The sequence below is a fragment of the Hyperoodon ampullatus genome (genome assembly GCF_949752795.1).
Source record: "Hyperoodon ampullatus genome assembly, chromosome: 10".
NCBI classification, from domain to species: domain Eukaryota; kingdom Metazoa; phylum Chordata; class Mammalia; order Artiodactyla; family Ziphiidae; genus Hyperoodon; species Hyperoodon ampullatus.
Window position 1 is genome coordinate 77,532,884 of NC_136923.1, and position 27,776 is coordinate 77,560,659.

The 27,776-nt window shown below is 41.7% G+C and overlaps 1 protein-coding gene across 1 annotated transcript; it reads right to left on the bottom strand.

Annotated features, from left to right (window-relative positions):
- Positions 1–3,816: 3,816 nt before the first annotated feature.
- On the bottom strand, positions 3,817–27,776 carry ADGRF1 (adhesion G protein-coupled receptor F1; the record flags this gene model as incomplete). The annotated part of the gene is made up of 14 exons (XM_079712458.1): positions 3,817–3,890; positions 4,436–4,502; positions 6,111–6,170; positions 7,178–7,219; positions 8,890–10,263; positions 12,340–12,528; positions 14,183–14,346; positions 15,497–15,648; positions 19,287–19,345; positions 20,356–20,456; positions 22,386–22,559; positions 23,532–23,681; positions 25,533–25,590; positions 27,708–27,776. The coding sequence occupies 14 exons, from the start codon at positions 27,774–27,776 to the stop codon at positions 3,817–3,819; spliced, it is 2,733 nt and encodes a 910-aa protein (XP_079568584.1).

A 27,776-nucleotide genomic window follows, 5' to 3' on the forward strand; every position in this document is an offset into this window, starting at 1 on the left:
AAGTGTTTTAGTGGTTATGTTATTCTATTTTTAGTTCCAAAGATTCTTTTTGTGGCCCCAGTGTGCCTTTTTATAGCACCCTGTTCATAAAGGCAATGTTCTGTTGGAGGTTAGTATTGATCCCTGCCCTTCCCCCTCTTTCTAGTCATGTCCCCCCACCCCCCTGCCCCTGCCCCAGCTTCCTTTCTCTGTTTTCTCCTTCATCTTCTAGTCGAGCTCATAGAACTGGATTCTAGGTGACACCATACTGGCTCTTTCTGTTTGTTTTGGCTTCTGCATTTAATACTGGGTGCTTTCCTAGAGAGCCTAGTGGGCTGTGACAGTTTGGCTATACTTTTCAGAGTAGGACATTGAAGAGCTGATTGGAAGGTCTGTGAACAAAGTGCGTCTGATGGCTCTTGGCTTCACTGTAGGGTGAGCTGTGTGAACATTTCATTAGCAAACACCCAGAGTCAGTATCTTTCAGTGTTTTCTCCTGGTGATCAGATTCTCCAGAGAGGACCGTCCCAGTCTCTTGCCAGGAGGAGGTAAGCCTCGTTGCTGGTGTTATATGTTAACTTTCACTGAATCTCTCCGTTTTGGAGATGGTAAACTCTACCTCAAATGCTTCTGGAGTCTCTCAGTCCCCAAATCCCGTGTTTTCCCCACATATCCATATATTCTATTGCTAGGATGGAAGAAGGGATGGTTACTTGGTTGCTTGGGGTGAGGGAGGCATCTGAGAGTCTGTTTCCTAAACTGACTTTGAACAACTGTACGGTTTAGTTCCACCTTCACTTCACTTCTTACGGAAGCACTGGTGCTGCCAAGTCTCAAGTCTCTTGGGGGATTCTGCAGGGTAAAGCAGCTTGCTTCTTGGCTCCCCCCGCTTCTGACTTCATATTTAGCTTTCTTAGGCAAGCTAAGTCAGTTTGCACTCACCCCACCTGCTTTCCAAAGTTCTATTGCTGTTGCTTCCTCTCTCTCTCCTTATCCTTAGTAGTTCAGGTCCGGTAATCCCTTCCTCCTGCTGTTCACACCTTTAGAAATCCCCTTCCCTTGAGTGTGGCCAGGACTTGTGACTCACTTCTAGCCGATAGAATATGGAAAAAGTTATAGGATATCACTCCCCTGATTACCTTATATTGTACAAGACTCTGTCTTAAAAGCAGACTGGACTAAGAGACACTCCTTGCAGGCTTAATGACATAAGTGGCCATTTTGGAAAATCCCAGTGGCAGGGATGTGTAGGTGACCTCTAGTGTCCCAAGGTAGCCTCGGGCCAATAATCAGCGAAAAGCCAAGGTTCTCTTTACCACAGCTGCAAGGAAATAAATTCTGCCCATAAACTGAATGAGCTGGAGGTGGATTCTTCTCCAGTTGAGCCTCCAGGTAAAGATGTAGACCAGCTAGCTCCTTCAGTCTTGTGAGACCCTGAGCAGAGGACCCAATTAAGCTGTGTCTGGACTCTTGACCCAGGGAAACTGTGAGAAAATAAATGCAGGTTGTTTTAAACCCCTAAGTTTGTGGCAGTTTTTTACACAGCCATAGAAAATATTCTAATGTCTTTCTCCTTTTTTACTTCTTTTATTGTTGTTTCAGTAGCATTCTGGAAGGGAGCTGAGCTGAATGTGTGTGTAGTCAGTGGGTTAGACAAACATGAAATATGGTATGTGATCCAACACACTTTTAAAAGACCCTAATTTCAATTAAACAGGCAAATAAAAATTCTAGCTACTTGTTATGGACTGAATAGTGTCCCTGCAAAATTCATATGTCGAAGCTCTAACCGCCAATGTGATTATTTGGAGACAGGGTCAGTAGGGAAGTAATTAAGGTGAAATGAGCTGATAAGGGTGGGACCCTAATCTGATAGGATCGGTGTCCTTACAAGAAGAGGAGGAGACACCAGAGAGCTCTATTTGCATGTGCATGGAGAAGAGGTCATGTGAGGACACAGACAAGACAGAAGAGCAGTCTCACTAGAAAACAAGCCCAACTGCAGCTTCAACTTGGACTTCCTGGACTCCAGAACCATGAGAAAATAAATTTGTGTTGTCTAAACCACTGGTCTGTGATGTTCCGTTATGGCAGTCTGAGCTGACTAATATACTCCTACAGATAGCAGTAAATGTGGACTTGACTTACTTTTGTAATCACAGGCTGCTGAGACTTAGGACATCAGGGCTACTCATAAAATAGTAGCTAGATGATGCCTGAGCTCCCTTGCAGACCAAGGAGTCCAGGATTCTAATTACAATTAAATTAGCAGTTCCAATCCTGCTAGGCTGACTTATATAACCCTCTTCTTATTGTAATTCAACTTCCATAACTACTACCCTGGCATAGCCATTTGCCATCCATGTTGCCCTGCTCACATCTCACCTCTCTGTGCCTTAGTTTCAGCAGCTGTAAAACAGGGATAATATTATTCCCCCTTCACAAGCTTATTGTGAAGATTACATGAGTTAATAGATGCAAAGCACTTAGAATAATGCCTGACACATAGTGAGCACTCTCTACATGTTGCTTCTTCTTTTATGACTTCTTACCACCACCGTCATCATCATCAACACTGCAATTGTTATTGAAAAAAATCAACACTTGCTTTAAAAATGCCACAGCAGATTTCTAGGAGACTCTGGAAGCAAGGATGAATCAAAGTGCTTAGTTCTTCTGGGCACTGTGGTCAGGACTGAAACTCAGGTGAGCCCCAAGTGATGGCAGTATGGAAGGGAAATGTTGCTTCCTACAGTGCCTTCACCTGCTGCTCTCTATCTCATCCAAAAGTAGCCATACATGTAATAATACATGTATTACATGTATTATTACATGTATTGTATATTACATGTAATATATAATACATGTAAATAACTTCCAAAAGTGCCTACAGTGTATTATGAAAGAAAACCAGGTGCTTTAAGGTCTTTCTGGATGCTGACAACCAAATTCTCCCGCAATTTTCCTCTTACATAGAGAGAATTCTGGGAGTGATGAATCTCATAAGGCTTGCCTAGGATTGCAGGTAATTTTCAAGGCTGTTATGAGGCTGTAGAAATGGACTAGGAACCAAAAGTCCTAAAAGCGTCCTTTACTGGCTTCACTTTGGGAAGTCACTTCACCTGTCCAAGCCTCTATTTCATCATCTCTGCACTAGGTCTGCCTGGACACCTCACGTCATTGGATGGGGGACCAGATAAAAGTGACTTGTAAACTGAAAAATAATGCATCATATATATATAAAAAATGCTGCTTTATACTTCCTAAGTAACGACTATGAAGCTATCTGAAATGGACACTTCTATTTTGTTTCTGATTAACTTTCAAAGTTCAGTGACTGTATCTAAAAAACAAAAACAAGCATAAAATCCAACTGGAAGTTTTTGGAGGAAAACGCCTTTTCTCTAGGAAATTTCACCAGTGACTTTTTTATAAGAAAGTGAACATGGTCCATCAATGTATCTAAAGTGATTTCATGACATTTCCTTACTCCAATTCAGGTGATTAGAAATGTCACATGAATAATGCTATTTTATGGAAAAGGAAACCATAGTTTGTGGCAGTGAGGGGCTAGTACAACTGACATAATTTCCGACAAAAACCTAATCTTCTACATTTATGAAGCAATTCCTTTGAATCAAAGCCCATGGAAGTAAATCTCTCCATTTAACTGAAAATAAAGATGGCTGTCATGAAACTGCTGAGAGTTCCTTATTATATTCTCAGACTCCAAAATCAGAAAAATTCATTGAATATTGAGCATGATTTCTTCACTGACACTGAGCTCTAATGTCAATTTGCTCCAAAAAATTTTCCTTGATTTTAGGGTTCCCGGCCTTATTCAGTTGATGAAAACTGAGTTAGCATGATGTCATTTGAGGACTCTCCAGTATAAGAAAGTACATAAATGCCTAAAAGAGGAAAAAGAGGATAAGAATTATTGCTATTATGTTGGAATCAAGCATAAGACCAAAATAAAAATAAGCCTATGCAATTCCTTACAATTCTGGACAGTGTTAGGAAGAGGTTAGGGTGTACAGCATTTTATTAATGCCATAGAAGCTTACATTCGTCAGACATCTCTCATTTGAGAAGAGAAGCACCGTATTTTCAGACGTTGGGGAATGAGATTGGTTTGAGATCACTGAATGTTACTGCTGGAAAGAAACTTAGTGATCTCTTAGTTTTTCTTTTTACTGATGAGGAACAAAGGTCCAAAAAGATAAAGAGATTTATTAAAAGCCCTCAGGCTGGTTGGTGGCAGTGATAACAGGACCCAAAGCTTCTGGATGAGCACATGGAGCATTTGGGGAGGGAAATATGCTTTTTCAAGTTCCGACACTTGAACTTTATCTGAAATTCAAAGAATTTTGATTGGACTCTAAAGTGAGTTGCCCATGATGGATTCATGCTCTTTCTTCCTACCCCTTAGAACCTTTGGTTTGTTGTAACTCACCTTTGTGTTGGAATGGGTTGAAAGTCTTTTTGAATCTGGGTTTGACAGATGAATCTGATGAGTTTTGCTGCACAAAAGAAAACCAAGTCATTTAGGCGTTCAAAGTATTCTTCTAGGTGCCTGCTTTTTCATTCAAACTCCCTCAGAAATTACAGATACTCATTTTTTTCTTCTGCCAAATGTGCATTTACTTTAAAGCAAATGAGCCACCTACCCAGAAAACAAAATCTCATTTTTGTCACCTAATTTGAAAGTGAAACTGGAGAAGGGGTACAAATCCAGAAGATGCAAAGCCCTCACTGACCACTGCTGCCTTCTGAAAAGGGTCAACAATTTACATTAAAAACAGGGAGATAAACCACTGTCAGGCATCTTTACTTTTGGTTTTGGTGTATTTTACTTTTCAGTGTTTTTCTCTCTTTGCCCTTCCAATAAGAAAAACTCTGACTTCCTGCTTTGTAGGGTGGGGAGTGTCCTGTCTTGCTTTACCAACTAAGGTTCGACTTTAATGCAGTCACACATGCTGTTAACTCCCTCCTTTTCTTAAGAGTAGAGCATGATTCATTAGTTTCACATTTTCTGGTTCAAGGGATTTTAGTTCTTCAAGACATAAAATCAAAATCACAGAATATTAGAACTTCTGCTTTGAGTAACTAGTCTAACACTTAATTTTTACATCTTGAGAACATTGAAACCAAAAGGTACTAAGTGACTTTCCTGAGGTCACACAGCCAATTGGTTACTGAGTCAGAAATACAGGGCAGGTCTGCCAGCTCCTGGGGTCACAGCTTCCTAACCCACAGCCGTCTCCTATGAAATGCAGACCCAGGAAAATTATTTTATAAAAATGCCAGAGGCTAATTTCCTCACTGTTTTTTTTATTTCAAAACGTTATATTATCCCTTGTTAAAAATCTCTAAATATCCATGTAGTTTTTCATGCACTTAAATTGGCTGATTTTTATCACACACAGAAATTTCTGCTTTAGAACCCTTTCTGAAAGGCCCTCTGTGTCTTGCTAAAAGACAAAAGTCTGAGTTAACGTCAAAAATACAAAACCGAGAGGCAAGTACTTTTGATCCTAACTATACTGTTCCTTACATGGATTGCACTTTTGTGGCAAAGAATGAAAACAAGAATCCTTTGTTTCCATACAAACTTGTCAGTTTGTAGACTGAAGAGCTAAAATTGCAAGGGACAAAGTCAGGTACACCAGCATAAGAGAAAATTCATAAAGATCCTTTTATATATTAGAAGTTAATGAAGACTTCCCCCTCTGATTTTCTGGAGAAGGAAAAGGGGTCTGCAGGAGATCTAGACAGGCAGGCAGAGAAAAGGACCCTATTGACTCTAGATATTGGGAGACAAGTCAGACTATAACAAACAACACTGTTGAAATGTATTTGCTCACAAGAGCACCACAGAACCCCATGCCTGAGCATCCTTGAAGCTTTCCACACCTTCGCATTCATTCATCCATTCACTCATTCACTCATTCATTCAACAGCTCTTTAATGAGTATTGACCATGTGCTGGACATCATGCCAGATACCAGGAATATAACATGACAGAAACTCAAGGGGTTTACACAAAAGTGGGCTTGCCGTGGGACTGTGTATAAAAGTGCAAAACTGGAACTCCACGAATTGCCTCCACCACTGCAGGAGATGATTACCTTTGATGCTTGGTTCCAAAAGCTTAAAGGAGACAACTTGTTGAGTAGCAGCTGTTGCAGCTACAGGGCAAAAAAGAAATAGTGAGGAACTACACATAGGCAATCATACAGAGGCAAATCAAGAACAAAACTGCAGAGTGTAATTGTTATTTAGTAGTAGTATTTCCCAGAAACATTTAATAGACTTTAAGCATGTGGATCTGATGAAAGGATTGCTTTTCTTTTATTTCTTTTCTTTACCTGTAAACAAATCTAGAATGAAACAAAGAGCGACAGTACCAAAAAACATAATAATTCAGATTCTAGACATTAGTAATTGGCAATAGTGGCTAAATCGAAGTTTGTCTTTGAAGTGGAGAGTGTCCTCATCAAGTGAATGGTGCCAACAACAGAATTATTTAGTCCAATCAAGAAGGAGGCAAATTGCTTCTTTGTAAACAGGGGTTTGGAGGCATGTGCAACAATTATGATAATTATAAAATATCCATATCTTCTTATTAAAACAGAGGCTACATTTTTTAGCTTATTGTCTTTACCTCTCTCTGCAGAATTGCTCAAAGCTTGGAAAAATAATGAAAGAAGCTTAAGGTTTTTTCTATTATCATTTACTTACATTGGTCATCCTTCATTAGGAATTCTATTTAATGTTAGAGGCTATGTAATATTTACTATATAAAATTCTAGAAACATACAAATAGATAGGCCTTTCAGCATATTCTAAGTGAATGAATAAATTAAGTAAAGGAGCAAAAAGGAATTCACCCCTAAGGAAAGTTTTTCTGCTGGTTAATTATGCCAAATCATAATTTAAAAGTAAAAACAAGTTTCCCCTTTTTTTCTACAATGTTCACATTATATGTTGTAGTTAGTTCTCTACAGCTCTATTATCAGCAATGAGCGTTTAGTTTCTTTGTCTCCTGACTGAACCTGCCTTTTGTGAAATTATAGAATTTTATTATGCAGGTACCCATGGTCTAACTTCTTATATATGAATAAGGGCCCTAGAACTGAAGGGGAGGGACTAGATGCCTGGGTTAAAGGAGAAAGAGAGAAATGAATACACATACCTTACTATCCAAGAGCATTCCAAAACATAAGATGAAAAAGCCCTTAAAAAAAGGAATAAGGCACATGTATTATCTTTTCCTTTTCCAGTAAAGAAAGCATTTTTATGTATTACTATTCTATTATATCCCCCAACATTGAAATTATTTCCTTGTCTGTCCCCCTGTTGACTGTGGGTCCTTGAAGGTAAGGATACTGTGTAAACTCCACGATGCCTGGATTAACACAAAGTATGCAAACATTTTTTTTGGTTGAACATATAATTAAATTATTGCATGAATAAAGTCTGAAACACACATGGAGCATCATTTTCCCCTTTGTGTCATCCTAAACCCAAAACAAAGAACTTCCATTTGCTTCTATGTCTTAGTCTTTCTTTAGGCATTAAACAAACGTTAACTAAGCGTCTATGATGTCAGCAGTCACTGAAGTCCGATCCCAAGGCCAAGTAGAGGAAGTTGACTATATCAGCATCCTTTCCATCAGGTCCATCCAGCCCTTCTGTAACCCTTGGCAGAGTCTTTCTTGGACCTTGAAATTCTCCTCCCAGGCAGAGGACCCTCAATTGGTGTCTGTTCAGACAGCATGTCACCAAGGGCCCTGGACAGAAGTTCCCTAAACCTGTCACCATTAGGTGTGTGCTCTCCATGACTGCCCTCTGTGCCACCACCTAAATGTACCCTGGTTTGTTGCAGTAGGTGGAGAACCAACTGGATTCAGGAGATACTTACTGAGCACTTACTCTGTGCCAGGCACTGCACTAAGTGCTAAATGATCTCATTTACTCTTCACATTTACTCTAAGATACAGGTAATAATATTATCCCTGTGTACCAAATGAGAGAATTAAGGTATAGAGAAATTAAATAATTTGTTAGCAGTCACACAGTTGGATAGCATGACATATTTGAGCCCAGAGCTATTTAACTCCAGAGCTCAAACATTTAACCACCACTACCCTGAGTCATTGTCCAGAGGAGAACCAGTAAATATTTCTTGAACCAGGACTGAACGCTCTCTTCCAGATTCACCAAAACCTAAGGATTGCTTTGCCCACCTACTCTCTGAACACTCTCTGATCATGGCATGTAAAACCCAGCCTTGGCAGCAGAGTTCGGCAAAGTTTTTCTGTAAAGAGCCAGAGAGTAAATATTTCAGGTTTTGCAGGTCATCCAGTCTCTTACAACTGCTCAGTTCTGCCTGTGCAAGGAAGACAGCCACAGACCCTATGTAGATGAATGGGCATGGCTGTGTTCCAATAAAACTTTATTTACAAAGACAGTGCTGCCTACAATTGGCCAGGCCCTGCTTTATGGCACGTTAGGGACTTCCCTTGCACCATTCAGACTCAAAAAGCACTCTGGATTTATTTCCCTTTCCCTGTGTGCTTTAACAGACATCAGCACAAGACAGAGGACTGGGTCAACGGCAAGAGAGATGAGAATTAACTACGTGAACTCTAACAGATTTAAAACCCCGGAATGGATTACTGAAGAAGCCTAATATTCTGCTTCAGTATGAGAATAACTGTTGGGAAGACTGGATCTTTTATTATTTTATTTTTTTCTATTCACTGTTGCCAGGCAATTTGGGTTATAATAGTCCTGCTAGAGGCAGGGAAATGAGATCGCCCCCAGAGTGGTCTTCCCATCCTCACTTCTCTACAATTATTCCAATTACCCAATGATGTAATAGGTTGTTCTCATCGCTCTTACCTGAGATGCATTGAGTGATGCGAAAATAACATGCCAGGCCAGATTCTGGCTGTCAACCATTGTTCCTATGCCAAACCCCCAGGTGAGCCCTAGCAGGGGGGTCAGAACGAGAAGGCTCCTCCCTATACGGACGACAGTGGCCTTGCTCTCCTGAGTCAGCCTTTCTCCAACAGCGGGCCTCCAGAGCTTCGTGAGAACTAACAGGACCACCACCAAATTCACAGCCACAATAGTCAGGGCAGGACCCGCAAAGGCCAAGAGAGGTTTGCTCCCATCGGACCAGTTAAGCCAACACACATCTTTCCTTTCATAGACATTGCTGGGTTGTGTGACCGCAATGGTGATGATGGATATAATGAGAGGACACCCGTAGCCCAGGCAGAACCCGACAGCCACCAACAAAGGCGTGGCCATGTGGTGGAACACGAGGATAACCCGATAAGCCAGCAGCAAGCTGAGCGTAAGCATCCAAAAGAACAAGGAGAGGTAGAAAAAGTGTGTAAAGAACACTGCAGCTGTGCAGACTCCAGAAGGGTTTGCCGTGGTGTCCACGGAGGCAGCGACAATAAACCAGATGTCTGCGATCAGGAGGCACAGGGCTATGTTCACCATGCAAATGTGACGCGTGTGTGAGGTTTGGCTTTTGTTGACCTGCTTCCAAAACAGAGCTTCGATGGTCAGGTATAAGATGAGACTTCCGATGGAGACCCCCAGTCCCGCAAAGGTGATCCATTTCACAACGGGGATGATGGGAGGGGGGACAGAGGGTGACATCAGCATGGAGAAGGAGGTCAGGTGAGTACAGCGGCACGTCACAGAGTCTGGAGTTTCATTCACTAGGTGGCAGCCATTATCGTTCCACTGCAAATGGTTGAAATCCCAAAACATACAATGAGGCTGGCTCAGATTTGATTCTATCTTGGAAAAAGTTAGGAAAATTTCATTGATGGAATAGTTTGCGATAACTATGGATATCACGGGCCCATTGACCTGAGCATTTCCATCTTTGGTAACAGGTAGAATGTTCCCCAGGGTCAAGGAGGTCATGCTGATGATAGTTTCTGGAAGGGGTTCCCGGAATTGGTCTGACCTAATTAATGCATGGCCTCTGATGGGAATGGAGGGGTTTTGGGGGAACATTTCAGCCTGATAGTTATAACCCAAATTGCTTTGATCTGAGGATGCTGGAATCCCTTTCCAGTCAATGAATTCTCGAGAAAATTCCAGAGGCAGAGCTGTCGAAGGGACTAGAACGCTGATATTTTCCAGTGACTCTAGTAACTGGGATCCAGCATTCTTTTCTTTCTGAAGTAACACTGTCCAGTTGGTTACCGAGGCAGAATTAAGGATGTGGTCAGATATACTGATGACATTCTGAAATACAAGGGTGAAAGTCAGGTTGGATTTTGAGTAAACAGGTCAGAGGACTACGGGTGGATAGTCATTAGTCTTAAGCTCAGGAAAATTGCCCAGAGAATTGGCTCAGCTGAGGACCACATTAAAACTCAGCAATGAAATTCAGCTCTGGTGCTCCACGCAGTGGAAGCATTGGGTTAAGAAATGAGGGTCAGGGCTTCCCTGGTGGCGCAGTGGTTGAGAGTCTGCCTGACGATGCAGGGGACACGGGTTCGTGCCCCGGTCCGGGAAGATCCCACATGTCGTGGAGCGGCTGGGTCGTTGAGCCATGGCCGCTGAGCCTGCGAGTCCGGAGCCTGTGCTCCGCAACGGGAGAGGCCACAACAGTGAGAGGCCCGTGTACCGCAAAAAAAAAAAAGAAAGAAAGAAATGAGGGTCAGCAGAATCATGTCAGTTCCAGGGTGATCACCCCTGGGTATTCATACTCCGGTTGGGGCTTTGGCATAGAGGAGGAGAATCCTGCAATGGGTGCTGCAGAGTGTGCATTTTCTTCCTTCTGAGATGCCAAACGGGACTGCGTGACTCCTCAGGCTGAGGGTCCAAGAGTGAAACGTTACTTGCAATTTCTTTCCCATATCATGTTTTTCTGCTAATATTAGAAGTTCTAAATTCATGTCATGAATGTTCAAGTTTTAATTCATTTGTATTTATGACTTTTCTTTAATAGAGGAGAATATATAGCAAAAATCCTTAGACACTGGACATGCAACAAGGAAGCATTGAATTGTTGTGGGTTTTAAGGGTCAGTCTCAGTTTGAGATTCATTTTAAAGGAATTCCCTGGCAATTCAGTGGTTAGGATTCTGTGCTTTCACTGCTGAGGGCCCAGGATCCATCCCTGGTTGGGGAACTAACATCCCTCAAGCAGTAAGGCCAAACAAACAAACAAAAACAATAGCAACAACAAAAACCAGGTTCCTTTTCCAAACATACCTGGAAGGCAGCGTTTTCTCACCCAGGACCCTCACTCACTCTTACGGGTCTGGTTCCCAGGCATCTGCTGCGGGCGTCTATCCCTCTGGCTGAGTCTTACCCTAACTGAGCCCTCTGTGGCTTCTGGCCCGAATCCCACAGTGAGCTTCTCCTATTGCCCCAGCAACCTCTGCCTTCTTTTTGTTTGTGTTTGCTGCTCTGTTTTTGTCCTTCATTTTATTTTTAGCCTTTTTGTGTCATCTTGTTTTAGTTAGTCTCTTGTAAACAATGCATAGCCAGACTCTAAAAAACAAAACAAATCTGAGCATCTTTGATTCAGGGGGTTTAACTTATTCACACTTAATGTCATCTCTGATGTTATGTTCACCTTATATAGTTAAGCAGGATTGTGGGATTATGTAACATATACATTATATAACCCAATTTTGTAAAATATTATATGCTTTAACATATAAAATGCACACATCCAAAGTGTTTGGAAGGATATTTATTTAACAAATATTTATTGAGTACCTGCTATGTGTCCTTTGTCAATTTTCTAGGCACGGAGGTGACACGTAAAATGTAAGCAGTGGCTATTCTAGGGTGACAAGATTACATATCACTTATTTTTCTTTTTGTTTATTTGCATATCTTATAGTGAGCATGTCTCATTTGAGTAATTTTTAAAGTTAATTTTTAAATATCCAAACTAAATCATGAATTCCCCAGTCAAAAAAATGGAGTTCTTAAAATATATTAAATATGATATACTAAAGTCAGAGTTATGGCCACGGGAAGGAACAACTGCCGACTCAATATTAAATATTAAAAACTTGGCACCTGTGTCATTCAGCGTCATTCAGAGCAGAGGCTCACGCCTTCCCCTCAGCCAGATGCTGTCCAGGCAGTCTGCCTGGAGGCAGCTCCCTCTCACATTGAACTCACATAATTGATCCCAGAGGTTGCTTATACACTGCTGAGGAAGCAGTGAAGCTCACGTCAAGACCGTTACATGGCTCTTTGGTCCTTTTCAATGGCACCCCATCAACTGGGGCTTTTGCCATTCCTCCTGCAAGATTGAGCATTTAAAGTGAGCCATTCAAGCTCAGGCAGACCTTACCTCCATTGTCGAACTGGACACATTGAAGTGTCGTCCTAGGGACAGGGATGAGATATTGCCCAGAATTGACACCACAGAAGCCAGATTCCCGGCTGTGGTTGATAGGTTTTGCTGAGTGACCACTGAAAGATTCTGCACCAAAGAAGACACGGTTGCCTCAGTGGCGTTGCTGGCCATCACACTGAAATTCTAGGAATAGAAATGGTTATGTTCTAGAAAACAATGAAATGCTTGTGCTTCATCAGACTTAAATCAGATTTCATGGCCACGAATAACCAGAATTTGTATGGTGCATTATAACATAGGATAATCATATAACAATAATAACAACAATATAATGGTTGTCATTCAGTGTTTTTTATTTTCCATACAGTGTGCTAAATGTTTTACTGGGGATTCACTGATTTCATCTTTATACTACCCTTTAAAGGAGGTACCATGATCATTTTCATTTTATGATTAAGGAAACTGAAACTTGAAGAGATTCACTAAGAAGCACTTTTATATAAATTGTTACCCTGATGATACAGAACCTGATGTTCAGTGAGATTCAGTGACTTTCCAAACAGTACCCAGCTAGGAAGTGGAAAGGTAGGGTCTACTTGGCACTAAATCCTATGTTATATCCATTATACTATGCTGAGAAATCCCTAGAGAGGATTTAGAGGGACATACAGGGAGATTTTGTTACACTTGGTCACTGGATTTGGGGTTTTACTTCTTCCTTGAGGCTCCCATCTGCTTCCAGGACACTGAGCTAATTTGGAAGGCAGCCGAGAGGGATATTCCCTTTGTTGAAAGTACATCAACCCAGGATCCCAGATCCCCCCTGTTTTCCTTTTTTATTCTTCTCAGCTGACAGAGCTGTTTTCTGCCTAGGGTGCCTGGGATCTGACTGTCCTCACACCCTGGGGTGACCTAGTCCCAGCTACGATTCATGTCCAGAAACTGGGCCAAAGAAGGCAAGAACAAGGGTAAACCTCAGAAGACATCTGCTCCAATCTCCCTCCCCAGTTTACAGATGAGAAAACTGAGGTCCAGAAAGAGAGCCGTAAACCTTCCACAGTCCCTTGGTGAATATCGTGGGGTTCTCTGCTTCCAAAGCAGGGTCTCTGGCTGGGACTGAAGTTCTCCTCACTATGAACTATTTGCAGGACAGTGTCTGTGAACTGGTCTTGGAGTTCGTCTTCCATGACTTGAGTTTTAACTCCTCACCGTTTGCTTCCATCTTCTTTCTATCTACTACGTCTTAAGTACTTGAAACTTCCTAAGAGAGCATCATGTGGAGGTCATAGCACTGGACTGGAAATCAAGGGACCACGTTTCTAGTTCAACACTACTGCGACCAGAGGGGCCACTAGCCCCTCAGTCTCCCCTTTTCTGATCTACAGAAGGAAGTTGGTGAGGCACGTGGCCCTGGAGAGCCACTGGAGTTCTATCATTCTATATGGCTGACTCAGTCCCTGCCCCGCTTTCTGACAAATGTACTAAGGTTATAGCTTCTGACTGATACCTTCACTTGGATCTTTGATTCCCAGTCTTTCAGAGGCCAGCTTACTTGCTGTTCTGCCATCTTCAGCTCTCTTCAGCATCGATTCACACCTCTGCAGCACCCTCCCCCCAAAACCACCCAATCTTACGTTTCTGAGGTTCTCGGCTGCTACCTAGACTCACGACTCACGCCTACACTCCCTGGGTTTCCCAGGGTCTGATGTCACTGACTTCTGACCAATGAGACAAATGGATACATTTTACCTTCCACCATGAGCCATGCTCACTGGGAGATACCCACTGTGAAACTCAAAACCAGGGCAAATCTTCAAGGTGGAAATGCTTTTTTTACCTTCTTCAGTTCTTCCAGCTCAGAGAGCACACACGTCTCCCTGAGGACATGCCACCCAGAGGGTTGGCACCTGGCCGTGATGCTTCCAGAGTAGCCGCTGCTACAGGGAAGAGTATACTCATCATTCTTAGACCCAAATCCAAAGAATATGCTGTTACACTGGGCTGGAAAAGAATGGCAACAAAGAAGAAAAATGTCTCAATATTTTGACACTCTCTATAAACTATAAAGCAGTACTTTTTAAGTCATGTTTTCAGACAAAACCCAGGCAAAACTCAGGAGTAGAAGAAGTTTGTCTTTGATGCCCAGCTTCACGCCATCAGCCCCTTTTCCTCTTTCCCGATGTGCTACCCTCCCCAAGGCTGGCCGCCTTTCCCTCCAGGTGTCTGATCTATGCCAACAATCTGAATTTAACGGGCTATCAAATAGTTAACTATTCGGTGAAAATAAGACAGGGTGTGATCCTTCCCAGGAAATATTTTCACTCTTTAAGAGAATGCTAGAAAACCAGAAAATCTTCAAGACACTATGGGACAAAGCAGTCATGATAGGGTTAAAAGATAGGCAGTTGCCATTTGGGGATGACATGTCCTACTTTGTGCCCCTTTAAAGGCTTCTCACATGGTGATCAGCCACTAGTTCCTCTTGCAACTGGCCCTTCATAATATATTCTTACCACGTGGGGACTGCGAAGAGGAAGCCTTGAAAGGAAGAACCACAAGGGCTATGAATTTTGTTTCTTTTCCCCGCTGCTGTGTCTTAAGTGCCTAATCACTTTGGATACCTAGTAAATATTTGTTGAATAAATGTTGAAAGGGGCACAAATCTTGGTAAGAGAGGTTTAAAACTGAATGTAAAGAATTTTTTAAACATCTGAGGAAAAGAAGTAGGGTGTGTATGTCTATGTATATCTGTGTGTGTTTGTGTGTCTGGGTGTATGTGAATGACCTGGAAAAAATGCTTTCTTTCCTGGGTCCCTTGGATTATGATTTAGGAATTTCATCAGCCCCAGGGCTCTTCCAGCATGTATACCAGGAAACTATTGCTGAATCATTTCCATCAGTGCCTGCAGTGAATCAGTCTTGTGTGATGTTTACACTAAGAATTGGAGCTCAGCTGACCCACGCGCAAGAGCCTGAAATAGTGAGCTGAAAGTGAGTTTCATCCTGGTTGGGAGGAGAAACAGCTACTTGTTTCTACTAAAATTCAGTCTTAGAACAATTCTGTGTCAGGAACATCTCCAAAATATAATACAATCTACTAATTAGGCTCCCCTAATCTACTTCCCTACAGAGGACAGGAATCCAGTGTTACCTTTTCCGAACACTCTGAAAGAGTTGTCTTCTAGTGGAAAAAGCTGATGCAGGCCTGTCTTAGCCTTCTTAGCCGCCTGCCCAATGCCTGACAGCAGTTCAGATGTGTTGCTGGAACCAACAACTTCATACCCAGCAATGATGCTTCCATTTCTACAATGATGACGTGGAAAGAAAAATGAGATTCATTCATTCCGTCACTCAAGGCTTATTCTGTGTGGGGATGGCATTGGGTCCGTGGGAATAGATCAAACAGATTTGGTCTTTGCCTTCTTGGAGCTTATGTGCCAGTGGAGAAGGCAAGGCAAATAAGAAACAAATAACCACCAAATACTATATATATATATATATATATATATATATATATATATATATATAAAATTCCAAATTTTGTTAAGTGTTATGAGAGACAAGTTCAGGGATAGAGTTACAGATGTAGAAAACAAACTTATGGTTACCAGAGGGTAAGGTGGGGGGAGGGAGAAATTGGGAGATTGGGATGGACATATACACACTCCTATATATAAAATAGATAACTAATAAGGACCTACTGTACAGCACAGGGAACTCTACCTAATACTTTATAATGGCCTATATGGGGAAAGAATCTAAAAAAGGGTGGATATATGTATATGTATAACTGATTCACTTTCCTGTACACCTGAAACTAAGACAACGTTGTAAATCAACAACACACCAATAAAACTTTTAAAATAAAATAAAGGTTTCTTCATGTAGATCTTAAAAAATATATATATCAAGTAGATGTGAGGCCCACTTTAAATAAGACTGGTCAGGAAAGACTTCTCTGTGCAGAGGAACTTTGAAGCTGAGACCTGAAGGATGAAAAGAAACAGCCAGTGATGCAAAGAGAATTGGTACAGCATGGCCAGCACCTGAGAAGGGCTGGAGGCAAGAAAATGCCTGTGAGTCTGACAAACTTCAAGGCTAACATGACTAAAATTCAATGAGCAGGTGAGAGATGGATAGGAGATGACCCTCGAGAGGTACCCAGGAGCCAGATGGAGCAGTGTGAATTTGAGTCTGAATTTCATCTTTTATTAAAAGGTTTTATTCTTTTTGAAAAGGCATGGCATGATCAGATTTATAATTTAAGATCATCACTCTGGCTGCTGTAGAAAATAGGTGAAGGCAGGAAGCAGAGAAGCAGGAAAACTAGTTAGGAAGGAGAGGGTGGTGCCCTGAACTGATTGAGTAGCAGTGTGTGGGGGGAGAAAGTGAACTGGTCAGTTTCAGGTTGTATTTGAAGACAGAGCCAGAAGACTTGCTAAGGGAGCAGATTTTGGGTGTGGGAGAAAGAAACCAGGCAAGAACGACCCCAAGGAATTGAAAAACAAATTGTAGTATATTCATACAACAGACTATTACTGGGCAATAAAAAGGAAGGAGTCACTGATACTCAAAAAGCCAAGGATGAGTCTCAAAGGCCTTAGGCTGAGTGAAAGAAGCCAGGCACACACACAAAACTATACAGTAGATGATTCCATTTAGGTAAAGTTCTAGCATAAACAAAACCAGCCTGTGGTGAAAGAAATAAGATCAGTGGTTATTTCTGGTAGGGAGGTAGGAATGTGCATGGAGATTGGCTGGAAAGGGGCACAAGGGAACTTTGGGGATAATGGAAATGGTCTGTCTTGATAGGAGGTGGCGTGTATTAGTATTTGTCAAAGCTAATAAAGCTGTACAATTAAGTTTTGAGCATATCACTGTATGTAAATTATACTTCAATAATTAAGTATAATTTATTGTAAAATAAATTAAGACAGGATACCTCTAAGATTTGGGTCTGTGCAATTAGAAGAACAGCATCTCTGGAAATGAGATGGGGAAGGCAGTGGGAGAAGGAGATGAAAGCTTATGACGGGGGGGAGTTGGAGGACTCCCATTTTGGACATGTTACATTTGACATGCCTACTAGAAAATCACCTGGAGATGTTAATAGGCATTGGATATTGGAGTCCAGAGTTTAGGGGAGAGGCTGAGGTCAAGTAATAAATTTAGAACCCATCTGTATACAGATGGTTTTTGAAGTTATGAAAGCAAGTGGGATAACATGGATTAATTTAATCCTGCAACTCCATGAGGGTTAGGGTTAGGGTTATTCTCATTTTATAGATAAGAGAACTGAGTCTTAAAGAAGTTGAGTCAAGTCATTAATGATTAATTGATGGATATGAACCTCTGGCTCTCTAAAGCTCAAATTCTTAATCACTACATTGAACTAACATTGAACTACATTGAACTCACAATAAATAAACCCAAATACCCTTTTATGCTGTGATGATCACAATGTCTTCTCATTGATATGGCCCTTCTATAGTCTTTGAAAAGTGTTTTTCTATTATTTCATTTTATGTAATGAGGTTAAATCAAATTCCACAGGTATTAACAGTCCTGTTTGACAGATAAATAAATTGAGACTGTGAGAGACTAAGATTTACTTTAGATCATGTATGTAAAGAGTAAAACCAAAATAGTTTTATTTTATAGACTTATGTCTACTTTTACTGTGATTTTGTCTACAAATTATTGGAGACAGTTTGTAAGATATATATATATATATATATATATGATGGGATATAAATTAGAAATATAAATAGAAAACCAGGACCAAGGAAAAGAAACATGTGAATATTGAATACAAAACTGTTGATTGAGTTTCAATGCTGTCTATGAATTCAATGACAGCAAAGTCAAAAACAGAAGTTAGATTAATTATATAGACCTTGATATAAGAAAAAAGAAGCAGTGTTTTTCCTAGCACTGAATTTTAAAGAATATTATACATGTGAACCTTTTTATAAGTACATGAGAGGGCTTAAAGGATAATGTCCAGGACAGTATATTTATAGCAAAAGTTACTGAAAATTTCCTTTAGCTATTCTTTAGCTGTGAAAAAAGTATATAAGAAGTTAAGTTCTCTGACCTCTAAGTCACTTCCTCTATCAAGCAGACTATAAATAGCTGGTAATCAATACACACACGGGTAACTAACCAAATAACTTTTGAATTAAAGTATAAACAAAAGGCTAATTTACTAAATATCTTTTTATTTGCTGTAGACAATGACTACTGGGCTTTGAACTATGGTGCATCCATGATATCTACACAAAAATATAATATTCTACCCAAGGAGCCCCTTCTGGCCCCCAGTTATACAACATCACACCCTCTGTGTTAATGGAAGGAGAAAACCCATCCCTCCGCAACCCACAACCTTTGTCACCACCACTCGCCCCTTCCCATGCATGCACACCACGTCCTCCTGCTTCCTTCCAAGCCATGCGGGTTTCCAATTCTAGTTTCTGATCCATAGCTTCGAGAATGCCATTTAATATTTATATTCGCAAAGACATTTAAATGAGAATATAGGCTTTCTTCTTAAGATTTTTTAAAGCACCACAGACTTTTATCCAGTTTTAGTAAGAATCCTACTTCAAAAAGCAGTTGACTGGGCTTCCCTGGTGGCGCAGTGGTTGAGGGTCCACCTGCCGGTGCAGGGCACGCGGGTTCATGCCCCGGTCTGGGAGGGTCTCGCACGCCGCTGAGCGGCTGGGCCCGTGAGCCATGGCCGCTGAGCCTGCGCGTCCGGAGCCTGTGCTCCGCAACGGGAGAGGCCACAGCAGTGAGAGGCCCGCGTACCGCAAAAAAAAAAAAAAAAAAGCAGTTGACTTATTTTCTGTCAAGGTCACTTGGAAACAGCATGAGGCATCCTACAGGACGGGTGCATGATTCCAGGGATGCCTTTCTAAGACCATTGTATTACTTACCGAAATTGGGTGACTTGAACTGACTCAAAACCTCGGATACTTCTGTATGCTTCTTTAAGCTTTACAAAGAGAGCAAAGAGCAATATGTTGATCTTTGTCCCCACACAAGCAAGACATTTCAGCAAAAAATGGTCGCAGACAATAAATAACCAACGGAAGCACCAAGAAAAGGAAAGAGGTAAGGCGAGAGGTAGTTGCATGTTATAGAAATACATTTAAAATGATAGCAGAGAATGTACGCACACACGCCTGCGCACACACATATAATTTAATTTTGAGGTTGCTAATAAAGAATGTAGAACCAACTGCTTAGGCTAGAGGATGGGTCGGGTGCCAGATAATGTAATAAATTCATCCAAAATCTATTTTCTTCTTCCCCTAAATAAGCCATTGATTTCAATAGATGCTTAAACTGAATCTACCTGTGAAGTGTTTGTGCATGTCTTCAGTTAGAACCACATCTAAACCACCACCCTAGGTAGAGGTAGTTTTATGTGACTTCATTATGAAGTCCAAAATTTTGGTCAGTAACCCTCTTTAAGGAACAAATCCCAAATGTTAACAATTGAGCTTAGATCATGAAAACTTTCTTTTGACAAATAAAAATCAGAAAATAATCAAGAAGGCTTGATTCACTTATCTTGTTATGAGAATAATGTGTAACTTTGCGGCTGAAGACTTACAAAGAATGAAGATAATGGGAACTTTTATTCTCAAAATAGTGACATTATCTGCAGCCACAGATTCAATATTAGACCTGAGAATAAAGATCCTTAGTACTTAAAAAAAAAAAAGAAAAAAGAAAATAATCAAGATGGCTTGGTTTAATATTACCCTAACAAATGAGCAAAACTAAACACTAAAGAAATGGGAAGAAGTCAATTGCTTAACGCTCCTGGGAAGAAAATGTTCAAAGTAGATCACTTGTGGGCAGAGTGATTAACTGCTATGTAATAACTCATTGAAAATGAATAATTAAGAATATGTGTTAAATAAATATGTTGAATTGGAAACATCTGAACTTACGTTGAGGCAACGATTTCTTTTGTAATAAGTAGAAGGTGCTTACTTGACTTTCAATTCCTGTGGTATATTTGGAGTATATAGCAGAAGATGAATCCAAAAGGTCTTTTGTAAATGTTTCATTAATCTTGAAAGTACCCCAAACCTCTATGGAAAATAAAAAGAAATTTACAGAGATAACAATTACTCACTTGATATATTATAGCTTAAAATTACAGAAGTCTAATTCAGCCCATCTATTTGACAGTGGTACTTCAAATCCTTTTTTTCTTCTTTTTTTTGTCAATTTCTTTTTATGATGAATGTTCACCTAAGGTAATATAGGAAGCATCAATAAAACCAGAATTTTCTTTTGTGAATTTGGAACATAATGGGAAAGTGCGATCATCAAGATGGCCTTATAAGCAGGTAAATGAGTAGCCACTCACATGTGGTTATAAAAGGCAGTCACTTATCCCAGTCTAGGCCCTGAGCATAAACGTTGTCCCTATTTAAAAATTAAAAAAAAAAAATCACTACTTGCTAACTCCAACTTACCCCTTGCTAACCCATCACTGGTGCTTTTCTCCTCTGGGACAGGTTATTCCCCACCTCTGGATGGACAAGTCCTGTGTATCTTTCATTCAGGACTTAGTTAAATGCACCTCTTTAGCAAGACCTTCCCTGGGCCCCAGATGAAAAGAGTCTTCCTCTCCTTTAAATTCTTACAGTACTTTATCCATACCTCCCTTCCAGCCTCTTCACCTACACATCCATCTGTGAACACACCTCATGTATGTCTGTCCCCACTCTGCTTTGGGAAGCTCCTTGTCAGTGTAATCCCTGTCTGATCCATCTTTGTATCCCCCAAAGATGGATCAGACTTGGACCACTTTTCAAAGTGTAGGCTTTCATCAAAATTTGTTGAAGAGATCACATTGTCTTCTTTCATGTGTTAACAGCCTGGCCTCCCCAAGTAGCTTGCTAATTGATCATGGTGACCTCCCAGAATTTGCCCCAGATCTGGGTATAAAGATGGTGTTTAATAAGTACGTGTTACTTGAGGCGGGAAGGATTAGGAGTCTGGGATTAGTAGATGCAAACTATTATATACAGGATGGATAATCAACAGGTCCTACTGCATAGCACAGGGAACTGTATTCAATATCCTTTGATAACCCATAATGGAAAAGAATATGAAAAAGTATAGATAGATAGATAGATGTATATAAAACTGAGTCACTTTTCTGTACAGCAGAAATTAAACACAACATTGTAAATCAACTATACTTCAATCAAATTTTTAAAATAAATAAACAAATAAGTGTTACCTTATGTGGTTCTGGAAAAGGGACCCAGGGAGACCCAGGAAAGCTGGGCTATTTCAGGTCCTCCTTCACTCTTTGCTCCACTCTACCAAAATCTGGAGCTTCAAGATAACTGGACTAGTCTTTGGGGATGTTTCTTAAAGTCCTTCAAGCTGTTGGAGCCCACGTCATCTGGCTCACCCCATCATCCACTGAACATCAACCTAAGTCAGCAGTAGCTCCCTCAGCGTCCACTGGTTCCTAAACTAGACTTTCAACTTTTGTTTGGTTTTGGCAATTCATTCAACACACGTATTTGTTGGCAATTTACAGAATTTCTTTCAATATAATCACTAGGTAACCATCCCTGCTTGCACACCTCTAAATTTTTATTTTCTGGAAATTGATGTTGGCCAAAGAAGTAAACAGAAGGTGGGAAGAAAAACGTTATTTACTCAAGCTGTTCCCCTACTTGGAATTTCAGGGAATCTCCCTAAGTCTCAGAAGAATTGTAGAATTGTCGAGGTGAGCTGGATGTACCTCCAGGTTGAACTGGCGCCCAAACATCAGCTCGCGTTTCTGAATTTTCTGCACTTACGAAGCTCTCGCTGTGTCCAGCCAAGCCTAGCAGGGTACGTCATCATTGCCCTTCCAACTCCCTGTAAACACTGGCTCTTCTCTGGGAGGCAGAGAGAAACACTGGGGCACAGACCAAGTGGTCCTTCTCTCTCTGTCACATGTGGAGGTAGGAGGGGCCCCAGCTCCCCTCTTGGTATCCTTACACACTTACTTGTTCTCTCACAGAAATGGACACTCTGGGTGAGGTTGTTGAGATGACAATCACAGCTCTGGAGAGATCCCTCCGTGTGAAGGTAGCATTTCTGGGGATCAAGGCACGAGGGAGAAAACCAGGAGTAGCCGTTGTCACAGGCACAGCGCAGGACCCTGTTCTGGATGCCACAGTCTGCACAAGAAACAGAGCTTGGTCTCACGGGACCTGGTTAATAAATTGGCTATGGCTGAGTTCTCACCTTTGGTTCTGATATAGAATCTGAACCAAAAGCTAGAGATATTTCTCTCCAAAAGCTATAAGGATGAAAACAAGATGGAAACAAGTATGTTTAAGGTTAAGGAAACGTCCCACTCAATAGATACTGAGATTGGATCAGAAACCCAGCTAACATAACAATCAAATGTCTGGGGCTAGCATCTAAAAGAAGGATGTGTGCCCAGTCGGTACCACTTACATGGAGAAAGAAGCAGAAGAGGATATGTCGAGAGTTAAATATGAGAGTTATTTAAAGGGTTCCAGATGGTATTTGTCCACTGTCTTATCGGAGGCTCCCATCCACCTAGCATCACTCCCCCAAAGTCCCTGTTAGCAATATGGCAAAGGTAGAGAGACCTTTATGGTGAGAGCCATGATGAAAAATTTTATTAAGCAATCCTGTATGCTTGTATTGGACCTAAAACTCTCACTAAGAAACCTTTCCTTTTCAGTAGACCACAAAAAAAAAAAAGGGGGGCAAAATCACCACATACGGTTGTGAAAATATGCACAATGGTGTGCAGTAAATGGTTCTCAAACGTGATCATGCATCAGACTCTTTGGGGAGGGGTCTCATCCCAAAGTTTATGATTCAGGAAGTCTGGAATGGAGCCAGGGATCTGCATTTCTTTTAAGTTCCCTGATGCTGCTGCTACTATCGGTCTGGGTACCACACTCTGAGAACCCTTGCTTTAGATAAATCATTTAACTTCTCCTAACCCCATTGTGGTGGTCATTAGTGTTGTTGGCCAGATATTTTTTACAAGCATTTATTCTTTTCAGCCACAGATATTGGGGCGATGATTGATTCCCCAGCATAACCTAACCTCTCCTGACTCACACACCACCTTCCCCATTTCCACTCCCAGTTACCAGAGACTGACTCACACGTGGTGGCCTTTGCTCTGATAATCTTCACCGACCCAGGTAAAAAAAAAGGGTAAGGCTCCAAAAGCTTCAGAAAGTTCTTCACGTCTCTTTTCTCCTTGGAATCTCGATAGGCTACCTGAATCAGCAGCTCGTATTCCTGGATTGGACCTAGAGAGAAAGAGAGACAGTCAAAGGCTTCTTTTCTCAGGCTGGGAGGGAGATACTGCAGAGCAAGTGACCTCAGAGCACTTGTCAGGTTCAGCCTGAGGGTCACGGACATGGCTTGGTCACTTCCATTCATCCAGACATGGACTAAAAATGAGCATCTCGAGCAAAGCATCAGATGGTCCACAGGTGCCTAAGACACCTCTCTCCTCTGACTTCTGCCAGGCCAGCTGCTCTGCGCTCTCTGATCCACCCAAGCATCGCCCTCCTGACTTTACATACTTCTCAGGTCACATCCAGAGTCAAGTTTCAGGGTCAAGACTGAAGGGAGAAGAGGTGAGAAAGTCCTGGTCACTCTCCCCTCCTCCTCCCCCAGCTCTGGTCTCCTGGACGTATCTCTGATATAAAACCCCCAGTCCCCTCTTTCCTCTCCAAAGAGCCCTTCCTTCTCCTGTACAAATGTTCCACTAATTCGCTGAGTTTGATACTGAGATGAAATGCACGAGTAAAACCAAACCAAACCTTACTTGAGCCTTGATGCACCCTTACCTCCACCTTATCGTTTCTGAGCAGTACCTTTTGTTTCCCTAAGAAGAGACCATTAGGTGTTTTGGGCTGGGAGAGAAGAGAAATCCCACCCAGAATTCACTTAGGCACATTCACATGAAACTCTGTATGAAGTTCCATGGGGTCTCAAGGTCCTCCCAAGGTCCTCTGTGGACCCCAGGTTAAGAATGTGAAGGGCCTCAGAGAAAAAGAGGCAAAAGGTGAACATCCTTTTTTCCTGGGTCTCATTTTGTTATCATTGGCAGTGAAACCTCTTAGAATCCCTTAGATCTCTCAGGACGGGACCATGCTTTCTACAGGCACAGGTGAGATGGGGAGCTTCTATGAGACTGTCCATTTCTTAAGGGTCCGGGGGAGCTGGGAGATTTATAGGGAAGAAAAGCAGCTGCATCAATCCCTAGGCTTCTCAGAAGGAAATCCAGAAGCTGCGCCATGTCCCAGGACATTTACAGGAGACCCCTGCCTGCTGTAGTTGTCACCCTTCCTCGCATCTCCTTAAGGCCGGAAACTCTGTCCCGACCTTGGGAATTACTCCAAGGGATATAAGCTAAGGGGATATCCACTCCCGTGGCCCAAGCAGGTAATAGGTGGGGAAGGGGGGAAAGATTAATGGCTCTGGTCCTGGAGCCAGCCTGACTGGGCGTTGAATCCTGCCCCACCTACCCACCGGCCTTGTCAGTTTCACTATCTGTAAAATAAAGATGGCGATTGTACCTAACTCAGAGGATCTCTGTGAGGATTTAATTCATCGAACACACTTAGAATAGTGCCTGGCACTGGTAACAGTTCAATGTGTACTTGTGCTTTTACCTTTCCATGGCATTCCAAGTTGAAGTTCTGGTTTCATTTTCCCAAAGAATTGTAGCTTTGCTACAATGTGGTAAGGTTTATGGCCCTATTAGCACATTGTTGGATGGCAGATTCATGGCACCGTAAAAAGGCTTTTGAGGACTGACCCAGGCTTGAAACATCAGACCCGCAAATCAAATTTCAGACCACAACTCATTCCTAGACTGAAGTCTGTGCCATTCATTACATTATTGGGATCAAGATGAAGAAGGAAAGGAAGAGTCTGGAGCAGCTACTGGCTGGTTATGGGACAGGATACTATGCCTTTATTATATTATTTCATCCTCACAAGGAATTACTATAATTATCGTTTTACAGATTTGAGGTTTTAAACGATGCGCCACGGATCATAAAACCCATCAGAAGCACTCCTGGGATTTGAGCCCTGCTCTCGGGGCTCCAGTGTGTGCTGTACCGTGCTATCTGAGGGAGTCTCACCTAGAGGCTTTTTCTTATTCAGAATGAGTTCTTGCTTTGTTTTGATGCCATCCTCACTCTGTTAAGAGGAAAAAAAAAAAAGAAAGAAGAATTACAGCGAGACTTGGTCATATTGTATTTCGTAAGGCCTTGTTGGATTTCCCAGATAAACTGGAATCATGGATCTAAAACGCAAGCCAGGGATGGTGGGGGAGGGGGGCAGAAAAGGACATCGCTGAGGCACCTTCTGAGCACAAACCTGAAGGAAGCAGGAGAGCGAGGATCCCTGAGAAAGAACTTCCCAGGAGGAGGGAAGAACAGGTGCAAAGGCCCTGGGATAAGAAAATGCCTGGCACGTGAAGGCCAGAGTAGCTAGGTGGAGTCGGGGAGGCGGGGCAGGAAGTGACGTCAGAGAGCATCTCTGGGGAGGCAGATCCTGGAGCTCCTGCTGGGCTGTGGCAAGGGCTTAGCTTTTGCTTGAGTGGGATGGGAGCCCGCTGGAGAGTTCTGAACAGAGGAAAGATGTGTTCTGCTCCACTTGTTAGGAGGCTCAGTCCTGCGGCCGTGTTGGGAATAGACAAGCACCGAAGCAATGAGAGCGTTTCAGGAGCTATCGAAGTAATATAGGCGAGAGATGATGAAGGTGTGGATCAGGATGGTAGCCATGGAGTTGGTGAGAAGTGTTTGGAGTCTGGATATATTTTAAAGAGAAAACCAGAAAAAAAGATCTAATGGTTTAGACATGGATTATGAGAAGTGTCAAGCGTAACAGTAAGTTTTCTGCCTAAGCAGCTGGAGAGACAGTGATACCACTTGCGGAGAAGCAGGTTTGGTGAGAAAAAAATGAGAGTTTAATTTTGGACATACTAAGTTGAGGGGATATTGGCACCCGACTGGAGATACCAAGTAGGTAGTAGATAGGTGAGTGTGGCGTTCGGGGGACAGGTGTGAGAAGGAGACACAGATTTTGGAGTCATTGGCATGCAGAGAACATTAAAACCATGACCCCAGATGAAAGCATCAAGAAAGTGAGTAGAGTGTGGAGAAAAAGGAACCCTCCTACACTGTTGGTGGGAATGTAAATTGGTGCAGCCACTATGGAGAGCAGTATGGAGGTTCCTTAAAAAAACTAAAAATAGTGTTGCCATATGATCCTGCAATCCCACTCCTGGGCATATATCCAGAGAAAACTCTAATCTGAAAAGATACATACACCCCAATGTTCACAGCAGCACTATTTACAATAGCCAAGACATGGAAACTACCTAAGTGTCCATTGACAGATGAATGGATAAAGAAGACGTGGCATAGATGTGGAGTATTACTCAGGCATATAAAAGAATGAAATAATGCCATTTGCAGCAACATGGATGGACCTAGAGATTATCATACTAAGGGAAGTGTGTCAGAAAGAGAAGGACAAATATCATATGATATCACTTATATGGGGAACCTAAAACAATGATACAAACAAACTTACTTACAAAACAGAGACAGACTCACAGACTTAGAGAACAGACTTATGGTCACCAGAGGGGACAGGGGCGGGGGGGAGGTATAAATTAGGAGTTTGGGATTAACAGATACACACTACTATGTATAAAACAGGTAAAGAACAAGGACCTACTGTATAGCACAGGGAACTATACTCAAAGTCTTATAATAACCTATAATGGAAAGGAATCTGAAAAAGAATATGTATATGTATACATATATATATGTACAACTGAATCACTTTGCTGTATACCTGAAGCTAACACAACATTGTAAATTAACTATGTAAACTAAACTAAAATATGTAAATTATTACTTCAATTAAAAAAAAGGTTATTGGGAAAAAAAAAGAAAGTGAGTATAGGTAGGAAAGAGGCCAAGGACTGCTAATGTCGATCTATATGCTTTTTCTCCATCAAAGAGGCCATAGGAGAGGATGCGCTGAGTTAGAAAAGATCTCCAGTATGGCTTAGTCCAAGATCCTGGTTTTTGCAGTCAGGTCATCTAAGCTCCAAGAGATGAAATGACTCACCCAAGGCCACACAGCTAATGCTGGTAACGTTGAGACAAGAACCCACCACTTCTGATGCCAAGTCTATGAAATTTTGTCATTGCAGTTGCCTAGATAGTGACAGACACTCAAAGTGCCAGAAGGACAGAGGGGAAGTGGTAGAGAAGAAAACAGGATGTACACAAACTCACCCCCAGGAAGCCATTCCAGCCCTCGGTGATCATGAAGAAGGAGAAGAGCCCAAGCGTAGGAACTCTCAT